Below are 14397 nucleotides of genomic sequence, written 5' to 3' on the forward strand. Positions count from 1 at the left end.
CCGGTCAAACACCACGAGGTCAACTGCTACTTCAGGACGACACGCTGGATGGTCTTCTTGACCACGCTATGTCGAATCTGGCCGCCAACTGCTTAAGCTTTCTACTCGATCGCTTCTCTGGGTCTGAAAGTGAGGATGTCAAAATGGGAAGACTGCTGCTCAGATGTACGAAGAATGTGTTCGAGGACGTCCTGGTGAGCCTTTTGAAACATGGGTCCAAGGCAACAACCACCGATAGAGAGGGTCGCAACATCTGGCACCTATCAACCGTCGGGTGGATGTCTGGAAGAATTCTTCAGGTACTGATGTCGACGCATGTCGGAAAGGAAGATCGCGAAATAGCGTTGCATGCACTTGATAACATCAATGGGCGGACGCCACTGGCCAACGCCCTCTTTACGGGTCATCCAGATTATCATGATGCCAGCATCATCCTCAAACACTGTCAAGCAAGTAAAGACATGTTACAGAGCGCTCGACCCTCGGTAAATGCCATCATCGCAGGCATCCAGTCCCCCAAAACCCTGCAAGAACTTCATAGCCGCTGCGTTCTACCGGTTCCAGACGATCAGACGCCTCTGCATGATCTACAGCCGAATGTGCATATCGATGCCGTGAAGCAGCTTCTGGCTATCTATTCCTATCAAGATTCTTTGAAGTGGAAGAGCCCTGTCGGCTGTTACCTATCCTCAAGCTCATTTTCGACCTACAAAGAGGACGTTCTCAGACTTCTCATTTCCACAGAGCTACCTCTTTCATTAGACCCACACCAGCGGAGCATATGGTCGATGGTTATTGACCATCTGATAGAAGTCTTGTCTAAGCCTCCGCCGTCAGGAGTTCAGTGGGCGTCAGCTTTAGTCGATATCTTAGTCGACACGGGTTGCTTGGCGAATCACGAGACAGTGACTGGGATCTCTGCGCTCAGGGAAGTGAAAACCCTTCTCAGTTGCGACGTCCCCGAAAGCCCGAGAATCAAATCCGAACTTGTCATGATATTGGATAGTATCTTTGGCTCTGTGATCGACGCCACGACAGATCACTCAGATCTGAAGGGAACGGGGCTAGACCTACAGCTTCTGCACTGGGCCGTTGTTCACGACTCTGTCTACCTAGTGGACCGTCTTCTTTCACTTGGTGTGGACGTTCATGCCAGAACCGGCTCAAGGGGAAACTCTTTCAATGCGCTTGAGCTCATTTGCACCCATGGACACAGCCAATCCTCCGTCAGGATATTGGAAAAGATACTTCAGAGGACAGACAAAGCTCGAATTGACGATCTCCACCGTTACGAAACAGGGGAGGAGCTCGTTGGCTTATTGCATCTTCACGGAAGCGCCAAACCTAGACTGTTCTCTCCACGAACACCAGCGTTCGAATTTTGTTTGCCTGCTAGATGGAATTGTGTTAATCCAAGACTACCTGGAAGCGTGGTTTATCTGCTTGAAACGGGGGGCTTTTCTCGCTTTCGAAGGCCGAGCAAGACGCGAAGAGTCACACTTCTGCGATCGCTACTGGACGAAGGATGTAATCCAAACACCTTAAGTCAGCCAGGCAACAGATCGCCATTGCTCATCCACATAATGGCTGGAAACCTTGACAGCGCAAGGGTTCTCTTGAGACGAGGAGGCGCAGTAAGTCTAAGTACCAGCGACGCCTACGGGTGGACTCCAGTCTCATGGGCTTGCGCCTACGGGTGGACCTCTTTTTTAGAAGAAATGGTTACTATGGCCGGCAATCAACGACTGTGGGATTTCGAAGTGACCGTGTGTCTTACATGTTGGGACTACGGCACCAGCTCCTACAACTACACACAGGCGAAAGCCTTACATATTGCGACAATAGGCTCGGCAGAGACGGTAGCCTATCTTCTCAATCAGGAGTACGCGATTGATCTTGATATCACTACATCGGATGGGACGACTGCGCTACACATAGCCACACTTCTTGGACAACATGATTCGATCACCCTTCTCGTATCCCGCGGTGCAAATATTGATGCCCAGGACCATCATGGCTTTTCGGCCCTCCACATGTCCATACATCATCATAACGAGTCGGTCACAGCATTGTTGCTGAAATTGGGTGCAAAGCACCTGAAGAGCAAGAATGGCAAGACTCCGTTAGACATAACCGCGTTTCGAAGTAAGAACATCATGCAAATGGTTCAGGACTCCATTCTGGGTGCAGCAGCCACTGGCGAAGGTATGACTGCTCAAGAGAGGCACATGAAAGCCACAGTATGGGCGGGCTCTATGAAGCATGCAATCGACGGAGATGATGAAGAAGACGTCGAGAAGCTTCTCGATGGGGGATGCTCGCCTAACATTATCATGAGGTCTTGTCGAACGTGCACTCCTCTTCTCTATGCATTGGGAAAGAACAACGTCTCTGAACGCTGTGTGTCAGTTCTCATCAGTCGAGGAGCAAGCTTTAAGGGAATGGCTTGTCGTCGTCACGGCAATGGTAGACGGTACAACGCAGTTACTTGGCAAGGCTGGCAAAGGGGCTCAAAGATTAACGATGGCAGTGGCAGTGGCAGTTCGTCAACGTCTGATTCTTCATCCTCCTCATCTGAGGACAGCAATTCAGATGATCAAGCGTGGCCTATTAGTGGTTTCACAACACTTGATTTCTTCATGGAAGGCGGGAGACCCGGAGAGACTCTCCTTACCTATTTAGAAACCATTCCCCCGGCAGAACTTATTTGGCTCGTAAATAATTCGACACCAGCACACCGAGCCATTAAAAGAAAGTCCAGCTATCCATTGGCGGTCTTACTCTCGCATTTGAAGCGAGTTGAGTCTTCTCTCGGTCGCAATTTGGCGAAGGAAGTAGCCACGCAGTCGAGAGGCGATAGCGGCAACACTCCTTTACACCGAGCGACGATCAAAAAGAATGTGCCCGCGGCGAAGCTTCTTATCGCGCATGGAGCGGACCCAGACGCAGCAAATTCATCGGGCATGACCCCTTTTGCACACGGCGGCAGGCCATGACGATGCCGCTATGGTAGAGGCTTTACTGGACCAAGGTGCTTCAATCGACGTCAGAGACTGCCGAGGTTGCACGGCGCTCCAGACAGCTGTCCTCAAAGACAATATCCACGCGATCGAAGTCCCGCTAGACAAAGGGATACGAGTTGAGGTCAATGACGGAGGCAACAGGTTCATATACCTGGACAAAATCAAGCCATTTCATATGCTGCTGGCGGCAGGCATGAGTATCAATTAGCCAGGGGCCTTGAGTCTCCCTGTCTGGTCGTCTGCCCTGCTCAAGGTCGAGGTAGCGACATTTATTCTCAACTCGGATTTTGCTCGCGACATTGCCGTTGACCCTCAAACGATGGTACTCTGGCCTTCCTGGTGGCAGGCACAGGTTTTCGAAAAAGAATTCAGTCGACGGTGCCTCCTACTATTCTACCGGCGCCCGGGTCCTACCTTCTTCCGAAGGCTGGGCCAGTTTGAAGACACAACGAGTAAGAGTCGAAACTTCAGCCTCCTTTGCTTTGCGGCTTGCCATGGCCGTGTTGACGAAGTTAGAAATCTGCTGAAAATGGGACTGGATGTGGAGTGTGAAGGGTCAGCTTCAGGAACCGCACTGATGGCTGCTGCCCATGAAGGTCGAGCGGAAGTGGTAAAGATATTGGTTTTCCATAGCGCCAAAATACAGTACAAGAGCGAGAAAACCTGGACGAGCGCAGTGAACGCAGCACAGTTCTTCCCGAAGATTGTTCAGTGGCTGCTTGTTGATAGGTTTGGTGAGCAGGGAAAGCTTCAGATGCCTGTAGAGACTTCAAATGGTTCCATCGCTGGAACCCGACCTTGGAGCGGCGTGCGACAAGGTGTTTTCTTGTTGGAAGGGAAGTTTCAAAGAAGCATGAAACATTCAAGCATCAAGTGGTTGCAATGCTTAGAAAAGGTCAGAAGGATGATGCGAGGAAAGGTGGCAGTTTCTGAACTTTGGATGCCGGCGTCGGACTCTGCAACGGTGATGACTCAATCTGCTAGTTATTCCCACTCGGTATCTCCCTTCGTGTCAAATGATTTTTGACAATTGAATAAACCGAATGCAGATTACCACCCGCTCCGGAACATGCCCAGATATGCTCATATCAATGTTTGCGGGACCGTGGCGCCCGCTAATTCTACGCCTAAGACATCATCTTCACCTCCGTGGCGGGCTGAGCGGGGCGGCTGCAGTCAAGCGGCCGGATTGCATAAGTGGCAGATTGCCTCATTCGTGCCAAACGGATTCACCCCAAAGCGGTGCAGTCGCATCTGGTGCCGATGGCGCTACAGCAACCTCATCTCGGGTGAACTCCAACCTCCAAACGTCCCTGGGCATCCAGCTCACAACTGTTCGACCACAGATGCCTTGACATCGCCCTCCATGAACAAAGACGGATGCTCCATCGATGGCAATGAGGATTTATACGGCCTTGGCGTGCGCATCGGCGTCTACTGCCAATGGATCTCGTCCTGGATCCGCATGCTGGTGGACGAGGAAAGCATCGAGGATGTCCACGGGGTCAACGCCATATTTGTCTTTGCAGTCATCATCGCCACGATCTTGGCACAGGTCCATCGCGATGTGAAGCCGATAGAGTTGTACATCATGTTGCAAATCTCTCTTGGCTTTTTCATCACCGTGCTCAGCACGATAGGAGTCCGGAATCACTTCTTGCGACCGAAACGAGTCAAGCTCATCTGGCATCACTACCAAAAGGTCGTCGAGAAGCGCAGACAGAATGCGGAGCTGGGGGGGAAGATTTGGAGTCGCCATCGGTTCAAGCAAATCTTCAAAGAGGAGCGAGAGAGGAATAATCTTGTCAAGGCATTTTACCAGTCTCTGTTTAGGATGGGCCGCGAATACCTCGAAGATGCCGCTGCGAAACAATATCTTTCCAACCCGACTTTCGAGGTCCCTATTGAGTACCTGACTCCTTTCAAACCTCGCAACATTTCATGGGTTGGAGTTGTATGGAGGACGGCTATTCTCGGCGTCTTGGCGGGCTTCAACCTCTATTTCTGGTTCTACATCGCAAACCAACCAGACGCTGATGATGGTTGCGGAGCCCCATTCCTATTTCTCTTCTCTATGCAACGTATTCATAAGCCTGTAATGGTTCTGTCACAGGTTGTCGCCATCCTGATTGCCATTGTGGTTTTGCCTTTATGTCTGTTCCTAGTATCAGCGGCGGGTTTCCTGGTCACCCTCTTGAGCTTCTACGCCTTGCGAGACGTGGTTTACTTTGCTATTCCCAGCTCGACCAGACTTACGGAAAGTCTACGAACAAAACTCCTCTCGTTTCTAGAGCGGTTGGAATATTACTTAAGGGTCGGGGAGTTCATTCTTAAGCGGACACCTAGCTTCAGAGTGTTCGTTTCTGTTGTCTGGTTGTTCATTTTGTCTGTCCAGCTTCTGTCCTTCTTCACGAAGCTGTCAGATCCTCAGAGTGTGAGCATTCATGATTCAGTTAGAGCGGCTATATCGCTTTTCACGCCGAAGCAGTATGATGACCGTGGAGAGGCCGACTCTCCAACCTTGGTTGAATGCGAGACCTATGGGGAACACCAACTTGGGTGAGTCATACGGACCCTTGCAAGAAATGACAATTACTGATGTTGACATTAAGCAACTCCATCTGCTTCTATCTCAGTGTTACGTGGAACGTCATGGTCTTTCTCAGCATTTTATGGTTCATCCTGTCGATTGAGCTTACGCTGGGATGGAACCATGTCCAAGACATCAACGAGATCAAGAAAACAGGGCAACTTATCCCCTTCATCATTGGATGCGTCAGTACCTGCCAAATATTGAAGCAGGTCGCGCTGATCGGGCTGCGAAAGGTGGGTGGCATTGGGAGCTGCTCCCCACACTCTTTGCTGATGAAGTGCGATAGATGTTCCCGGATTGGGCAAGTTACGAGCTGGAGGCTGCATACACTGCAAGGGGCGGTATCAAGTTCCACATCAACCATAGTCCACGTGACGACGAGGGGATTTCGACGGGCTCGGACACGCGGATGGCCACGGGCATCGCCTTCAGGGATGTTGGGTCTGTTGAGTCCGGCCAGAAGCCGTGATGGTGGATGGAGCTATGTGGGAACGATGCGTCCATAGTCCGAGATAGTTGCAAGGAATTTCATCCTTCAGAAGTGCGGAACGTCGCCTCTGATGACCGTGACGGGTAGACGAGCAGCTGAGCATTCCAACTCGGTGACGGAGATGACCCCGTTCCAGACCGTTGGAGATCCGCACGTTACGACGCAGAAAGCAAACATTGAACACGGTGTGACACGAAGACACACGCAGGTCAAAAGTGCCCACTTTGCCGCGTTGATGTGCGCTGAAGATCAAGACGTTGAAGGGCGGCCGACCCGACCCAGTGGTTCAACTGCGGTGTCACGTTGAAACTGTGCGGGCTTTGAGATTTGGCGGGCGTTCCGTGACCCGTCTAGAGATTCGATGATTCTCCCCACGTGCAAAGGCCGAGCGTAACAAAAGTACTGGACGCAAACGTCAATATTTATTGCAGAGCAAAAATTGGCATCCACTGCGAGAAGCAAGCATTGGGTTCCAACATGCAGTTGGGAACCAAGCTGTTGGTACCGGGGATGCGAACCATGACGTCCCGATGTCTTACCAACACCGCCAGTTTTACTGAGCGCAACACCGAGGACGTGGTTTGGCTCTTGTTGCTAGAAAAGCCTCGAATCCTTTTTGCGGCTCTTTTTCTCGATATCGATGTTTTTGTCATGGCAGTGTTTTGGGGGGATTCTAGAAGAATGCGTTGGTTCAGATCGCTATTTCCGGGTTGCGGTGACGCTGTTGGACGGTGGAAGAGGGGAACGGACGGGGGTTTGGACTCAGGGACCAGGGTTTAACAAAGAACAATGTGGTCAGTGGCTGCGGCACAGCCACCCCTGAACTCCCCGGAGGCCAGCGTCGAGACCATTTCGAGTCTACGGCCAACAAGTGGGAGGTGGGAGGAAGCGGGAGGGGAGGCAAGGAGACATGGAAGAGGGAGGGGAGATACCGGAGTACGTACCCGCTCACCGCAAGGAACCAGCGGGCGATATGACAGTGTCTGCGAGTTAATTCTCCTTCAGCTTAGCTCAAGAACAGCGAGAGAAAAGACTTTCAGCAGCAGCTAGCACCAATACACCAACACGCACACACACACCAACAGCGGCTGGTCTCACACTCACTCTCTCTTCCCTCTCTTTCTCTCTCATCTCAAGACAAGTAGAGTCAGGGGCTAAGTCAGTGCTTGGAGTGAACAATGTTTGCTTGTGTTCGCCCCACCCGCGCCGTCTCAATTTCAACATCCAGCCGCCCGCTGCTGATGCTGCTGCATCTCCTCACCCCCCATTTTATTCTTGTTGGAGAACCGGAAAAGCAAGGTACAGGGCCAAGTGAAAAAAAAAAAAAAAAACCCCAGGAGACACGTCGAAACTGTAACTGTGTGTCCCCGTGTTGCACAAATACCGTCTCACCCCGAACTTTCCACACGGAGAAGAAGAAATCACCCACACGGCTCGGACGCTTGCATCTTTCAAGACACACTGTACATAGCCGCGCCGCACTGCACCGCACCGCGCCGCAGGACGTTGGACCTGGAACCCTCCATCGCCTGTGGATCTGCACATCATCGACAAGGGAGGGAAGAAGCACGCACTGGCAGAGACAGAGGGAGAACACAGCAGCCAGCCAGCACCGCACACCGGAGAGAGGGAGGATTCGGCCCGCTGCTGACCCCCTTCTTTTGGTTCCCCCCCTCATTCACCGAAGACGCACCGCCAATTTGAAGCCGAATGGGAGTCCCGGGACCCGGTTGGGACGCGCCCCCCTCCGCCCTCGAATCTCAGCCGGGAAGAGAGTTGAGAGTTGAGAGAGAGACCCCTCTGGAGAGTGTGAGGGATCATGAGCGAAGACAATCACCCTCACGTCAACGGAGACGGCAGACGGCACAGCGAGCCCAATTTCAAGCGCCGGCGCGTCACCAAGGCCTGCGACTTCTGTCACCGCAGAGGGCGCAAGTGCAAGCCGGTCACCGAGGGGAGCGGGGTCACGCCCGTCACCGGGCCCGATGGCCAGCCCTCATGTCTGACCTGCATTGAGCACAGCGCGCAGTGCACATGGAACCGTGTCGCGGCAAAGAGAGGCGTCAAGTCCAAGACGTCGCCTGCGTCTATCAAGCAGCCTCACCAGCAAGGGGAGGGCGGTGGCTCGGACAGGTGCTTTTACGACGAGAGCCGCCATGGCAGCAGAAACCTTGTTCACCGTCTCATATGCATCTTCTTCGACACGGTGTACCCAGTGTTTGTGTTCCCCCGCCTCAAAATCAACTTCCAATCATTCCCGATTGGGGGTTCACGAGAAAGAACAGCCGAGTGAATTTGCTGACATTGTTCCACAAGGTTTCCCTTTTACGATGAGGCGAGTATCATGAGAGAATGGGACAACACGAGCATGTCGTCCAACCGCGCCGCCTTCGCCCGTCTGATGGCCATTTGCGCGCTGAGCGCCTCGCATGTGCGCGACGGCGCGCTGTTCAACCCGGACATTCCCGAGATGATTTGCGATGAGCACCAGCAGGCCTATCTTGACGACGGGCGGAAAGCCATTCCCGACGACAACCAGGACATTCCCAAGCACGAGATCTTTCAGTACCTGCAGGTCGTCGGCACGCTGTCGCTGGCGGCGGTCCAGATCAAGGACGACGTGCTCTTTGAGCAGTACCTCGGGCGCTACCACAGCATCGTCGCGCAGGCGCAGTTCCAGTTCGAGAGCAATTGGGGCGAGTTGCCGCGGAATGAGGTGTACGTGCGGCGGCAGTTCTTCTGGTCCATGTACCGCCTCGAGGTGCACTCTGCGCTCATCCAAGGACATGTCATCCGGTGTCCGGAGCTGCAATGCGGCGTGGCGTATCCGGTGCATGTCGGTCTCTCCGGCGTCCTGGATCCCACGGGCGCGACGGTCGGCCAGACAAGAGGTCACTCGAAGCCCGAGATCTTCTTCCCGGGGAGTTGGCTCACCGGCTGGAACTACATCACCGACCTGTATCGCATGCTGGAGCACGTCATTGTACGCATGCGCAAGCAGCGCGTGCAGGCGGTGCATACAGACCGTCATGATAATGACATGGATATACTTCTGCCGTCAATTCAGGAGATGCTGGATAACGTGCTGAACAGGAAATTGCAGCTGCCGCTATATGCTTCTCAGGCGTTTCCGTCATCGAACAATCGAGAGGAGAACCTGTGCGGGTTCCAAGTCGCTAATATCGCATGCACATACCAAGTGAGTTGTTAATCTTCCGGCGGTATGCATCCTGTTCTAACACTTGTAGCTCACTCGCATGGCACATTTCGCCTGCTTGAATCAATTCGACGACGCTTGCAATGCGGCGATTGACTTGATCGATGAGATTACCAAAGTGCCGCCCGAGTATCTGAGAGCGATTGGACATCCCATGGTACGGCTACACCACCCCAAAACCTCGCAAATGAGAGATCCTAACATCCCGCAAGCTCCAAGAGCTGGTCGGGGTCGGCCACTTGCTCAGCAGCTTCATCGGGCGCCACCTCACCACACATCAATACTTTAGACTACGAGACGTCATGTACGTAATGGTGAACCCTCCCACCGGCTTATTTGTCATGAAACTGACCATCACAAGGCGGCACATGGCGCAATTCCTACAGAACTTGGGCTCCTGCCTCCCCAACGCGCCCCAAATATCGGGCAAGCTGTTGGCGTACATTACCAAGATTGACGACGAGATCAAACGGCGGGCCGAACAGCAGCCGCCGCAGCCGCAGATGCCGGTTGCCACGGCGATTCCCATCACAGAGATGCCGAGTAGTACCGGGCAGCCACAGCAGATTGTGGAGGTGATGCCAGCCAGCACCATGGACCAATATCAGATGCAGAGCGTTCCCTTGTACAACTTTCCCATGAACTTTATGAACAATGTGTTTACGACGGCGTTTAACGATCAACCGGATATTGACTGGAACTATGCTGTCGAGAACTGGACATCATGATAGGAAGGGAGTGGAGGCCAATTGGGACGGACACAGTGTTACGGGGAGGTGACACGATTTATGGATTTATATACTCTTTCCGTTTTCTTAATAGACAAAATTAGGAACCCCAGTGCTAGTAAACGTGCTCCAAGTTGCCACCCAACTCCTTGCTGTGCACCTCACAGTTTCTCTTTGCATCGTTCGTCCATGTTGTGTCTTCTGATCGCGCCCTTTTCTGGGCTAGCCTGGCCAGAATATCGATGCCGGATCGTACGCCGTCGATCGTCGCCACGCTGGGTGGAAGCGCCTTTTGAATATCGTCCTCCAGCGCAGCCATGCCCGCGCACCCGAGGATGATGCTAGTCGCGCCATTGTCGATCAGCCGCCTCGCGAAGCTCGCTATGCGCTCGACGACAACGCCACGCTCCAAGCTCTCCAACTCCAGCACTCCCAACCCCGTGGCAAGCACACCTGCCGACTTGCTTTCAAACCCCAGATCGTCGAGAGACTTTGTCAGAATTGGTTCCCAGGCTTGCGCCGTCGTGACGACTCCGAATTTCCCTCCATCTTGGGTCCCTTCCTGCAGCGCGGCCTGGAATATCCCGGTGACGGGGATTGTGAAGATGTCCTGGAGGGCGTAGACGAGCGGGTGATCTGAGAAGCAACACACGAGAACCGCGTCAACTGGTTTTGAGTTGATGTAGTCTATCGCCCTAGGCAGGACGGCCTTCGTCGACTGCAGCGCCTGTTCATGGTTCTCGATGCACGGCGGACACTCGATGAAGTCTCGGCCATCGATGAAGGTGATTTCAACGTCGGGTCTTGATGGATACAGCCGTGTCAAGTCATCTGTCATACCCGTCGTCGATATCGGGATGATGCAGAGAAGCCTCGCAGCGGAGTGCAGTCGCTCCATCGTCTTCGAGAGGGCGGTCGGTCGCTGTCTTTTGACTTTGACCGAGAGGGCAATTCAGCAGCTCTTTATCCAACAAACAGCACCACAGACCTCCTTTTGAATTTTGAATCTGTTTCTGAAAAGGTCGTGAGGGGGTGTTGAATAGACACGACATCATTCAATCCGGCCGCCCCCGTTTTCAGCGGAGAGAGGTTTTTGGAATTGTTCCCGCCGGCCACGTGCCATTTAACCGCTTATCCGCCCGCCGCGTGTCGAGGCCGGCCCAAAGGCGGCGCCAGAATATGCGCGGGAACATCAACTCACGCACACATACACACGGCAGTTGGTCATTGGCGGCGCAATTGTCCAGCTCACCCACCTGGCGGCATGGTTCCTCTTACGTAGTTTGGTGGTGAAAGTGTGGCCTGCCAGGTGGACTCACATGGGAGACACATCACACCACATTACACAATTTGAGGTGATCAGGGTATCTATTGATTCAAATACGGAGCCAGGCCCTTCTTTCGGGCATCCTTCTCCAAACTCACACTGTTTCCAACAATCCCGTTCTACCGCCGGACCCCATAAACAGCAAAAACCCACGCTCGCTCGTGACCCAAGGAACAATACCCAAACAACCAAAACATTAAATCAGACCGTCTTATCCTCCGTGGACCCTTGACTGTTGGAGCTCTCATCCATCTCGGCCTCCTTGGACGGCGACTGCTCCCGGCCATCAAGCACCGTGCCCTCTCTCGGACCGAACGTACCAAAGTAATCCTCATCATCCACCGCCTTCGGACTCTCGATCGGAGCAACGTAGTGAAGCAGGCAGTAGGTCACGACAGCCAACGTGCACCCCAAGGGCCACGCAAGGTAATATAGATGCGACCACCCATCCTTCTCAACACTAGGATCCTGCACCCGCTGGATGAACCCCGGCAACAGCGCCCAGGTCCCCATGACCCAGGCCACGCCCGCCCGCCAGTTGACGCCCTCCCAGTACCAGTACACGCTCGCACTCGTGGCCTCGTACAGGTGTGTGAGCTTTAGGTTGCGGCCGCGGACCAGGTAGTAGTCGGCAAACATGACGCCCGTCATCGAGCCCAGGAACACGCCGTACCCGCCCATCACGGTGAGGAACTTGCTCGCGCCGTTCATCAGCTGCCAGGGCTGCATCACAAACGCGAAGGCCGCGGTGAGGTACCCTCCTCTTCTCAAATTGAAGTACCGCGGCAGCAGCGCCGAGAGGTCGATCCCGTTCGACAGCGCGTTTTCTGCCACCGCAATACCAAACTGCGCGAAGATGAAGGCCAGACTCGCGAAGAAGACAGCCGCGCGCGCTCCTGCAGAGTTATCATAATGCGCTTGTAATGCGTCCAGAAACCGGTAGGGCTCCCAGACCAAAGTCCCCTGCGTCTTGGGGAACAGCTGCGCCGCGCAGGAGGTGCAGACGATGCCGATGAAGGCAACCACAATAGTGTTGAGCGGGACGAAGAGCAGCTGCGACATGAGCTGGTCGCGCGGCCGGCGCGCGAAGCGGGTGAAGTCCGACTGGCTGAAGATGTGCGTGCTAATGCCGCCGATGTTGGTGCACACCCCCAGCGCGAGCATCCATCCCAGATGGGAGCCGGTTGCTTGCCGGACGCCGGCGGTCGCCGTGATGTCGCGCAGCATCGGGCCCGCGCCGTGCGCCGTGGCGACGCACCAGATGAGCAGCGCGAAGACGGTAGGGATGACGGTGCATGCGGCCACGGCGAAGGGGATGTGGTACCGCTCAGGACGGATGTAGATGAGCGGCAGGCATAGTAGCGAGAATATGATGAAGCCGGTGAAGTCGGCGACGGTCATGGTCCCATTGGCCAAGGGGCGGTCGAGGGCGTTGAAGGACGGCACCATGGATGATATAAAAGTGCGCACGCACTGTCCGCCCCAGTAGACTTGGGTAGAGTACCAGATGAAGGAGAGCATGATGCGCTGCACGAGCGGGAAGAAGGCGCCGTACATGCCCCACGAGGCCTTCTGCAGGATTGAGAAGCCAATATGCCATTTTGCTCCCGGGCCGCCGGCGAGCACGCAGATGAGGCCGACAAGGATGTGCCCGATGATGACGGTCAGCATGGCCTGCCAGACGTTGAGGCCGAGGGCGATGAGCGAGGAGCCGGTCGTCCAGCCGCCGATGTTGAACGAGCCCGTGACGACCCAGAGGCCGACGAACTGCCAGGGCCCGTAGGTGCGTCGCTCTGGCGGCAGCGGTCTGGTGTCGCGGTTCATGTAGGCTGTTGTGACGACATCGGTCTCGCGGGAGACTTCGATGCGGCGGAGCAGGCCCGCCATGGGCTTTCGTGAAGTCGTCATAGAGCACACCTTGATGTCACGCGCGTCGTTGAACGCGGACGGTTTGTGGATGCAGAGGGCTTTCCGGCGTGCCTGGTCTACCGGCGCCCGTGGTGGTGGCCGCTGTTGAGCGGTTGATGTTGCTGGTGGTTGCTGCTATCTCGCTTGGTGGTGTGTGTTTGCTGGCATCGGTGGACGCGCCGACATGGAGGCGGGACACAGGCTTCACGGGTGAGAACCACGACCAGGGGGCGGTGGGCGAGCGGTGGAAACCAGACAGAGACTACTACTACCGAATACCTAATACCTGGCGGGAAGACTGGGATATGAGACGAGGTTCTTTTGCGGGGATTTCTTGAGAGGGGACAAGCACCCAAAGTCGAGAGGGACAAAGGGGGGACGAAGAAGAGGGGGGCGATGCTGGACCGTAAGCAACTAGACCAGACGAATCTGAGGTGGCTTTTCAGACTTGTCAGACTTAGCTCGAAAGCTTAGTCCCGTCGCACGGCAGCGGCTGTGCGAGAGTTCTCCCTTTGTGATGGTGGAACGAGTCAAGAGACGGGAGAAAGACATTAGTCACAGTGTGTGTCGAGGTCAATTCGGACGGGGCTTATGGGGCCTTCTTTAATGATCCGGAAGTGGTTCATGGGAAAGACTGGCGATGGCTTCGAGAAGCAGGCTTTGATGATCATGGACGGGACGTTGCGGATTGAGTGGGGAAAACTCGCCGACGCGGCGAGGGACAGGCGATAGATCACACCGGCATTTGACAGTGGTGTTCAAAAGCTGGGCTTGAGTTGAAGCTGACCGTGCGTTCATGGTCACTATGAACAGGGTTCTCTTCATGGAAGGGTGTCCTTGGCTCAGCTGTGACGGGCGACATGCAGACCAGCTCAGTTATGAAGCGCGGGATGGTGGCGTTCGTTTGAAACAGGACGATAGGGCAGACGAGCAGCGAGAAACAAGAGATCGTCATAAGACGAAGTTGAAGTTGCGCCATTGCCATGCTGACCCCGAAAGTTGTGCGCCCTACAGAGTACAGTTACCGTGTTGACGGATAACCCATGCGGTGTTTTTGTGGTTCCATGCCTCCAAATCCCATGCCCGTGTTCCAGATTTCCAGTTTGCTGGT

At 54.5% G+C, this 14397-nt stretch overlaps 4 protein-coding genes across 4 annotated transcripts; 2 read left to right on the forward strand and 2 right to left on the reverse strand.

Moving 5' to 3' along the window:
* Window positions 1–4389: 4389 nt before the first annotated feature.
* CGCA056_v010454 (uncharacterized protein) lies at window positions 4390–6085 on the forward strand (the record flags this gene model as incomplete). Its single annotated transcript, XM_037325701.1, has 3 exons — window positions 4390–5582; window positions 5636–5849; window positions 5903–6085. 3 exons carry the CDS (start codon window positions 4390–4392, stop codon window positions 6083–6085), a joined length of 1590 nt encoding a protein of 529 aa, XP_037175455.1.
* A 1840-nt stretch (window positions 6086–7925) lies between these two features.
* Window positions 7926–10051, forward strand: CGCA056_v010455 (uncharacterized protein; the record flags this gene model as incomplete). Its single annotated transcript, XM_037325702.1, has 5 exons — window positions 7926–8323; window positions 8423–9305; window positions 9355–9480; window positions 9536–9627; window positions 9685–10051. 5 exons carry the CDS (start codon window positions 7926–7928, stop codon window positions 10049–10051), a joined length of 1866 nt encoding a protein of 621 aa, XP_037175800.1.
* Window positions 10052–10166: 115 nt separating this feature from the next.
* On the reverse strand, window positions 10167–10949 carry CGCA056_v010456 (Uncharacterized protein; the record flags this gene model as incomplete). Its single annotated transcript, XM_037325703.1, has 1 exon — window positions 10167–10949. One exon carries the CDS (start codon window positions 10947–10949, stop codon window positions 10167–10169), a length of 783 nt encoding a protein of 260 aa, XP_037175382.1.
* A 630-nt stretch (window positions 10950–11579) lies between these two features.
* fur4-0 (Uracil permease) lies at window positions 11580–13265 on the reverse strand (the record flags this gene model as incomplete). Its single annotated transcript, XM_037325704.1, has 1 exon — window positions 11580–13265. One exon carries the CDS (start codon window positions 13263–13265, stop codon window positions 11580–11582), a length of 1686 nt encoding a protein of 561 aa, XP_037175802.1.
* Between the last annotated feature and the right edge of the window lie 1132 nt (window positions 13266–14397).

The sequence above is a fragment of the Colletotrichum aenigma genome, assembly GCF_013390185.1.
Source record: "Colletotrichum aenigma strain Cg56 chromosome Unknown KSG_Cg56_contig07, whole genome shotgun sequence".
In the NCBI taxonomy this organism is placed as follows: Eukaryota; Fungi; Ascomycota; class Sordariomycetes; order Glomerellales; family Glomerellaceae; genus Colletotrichum; species Colletotrichum aenigma.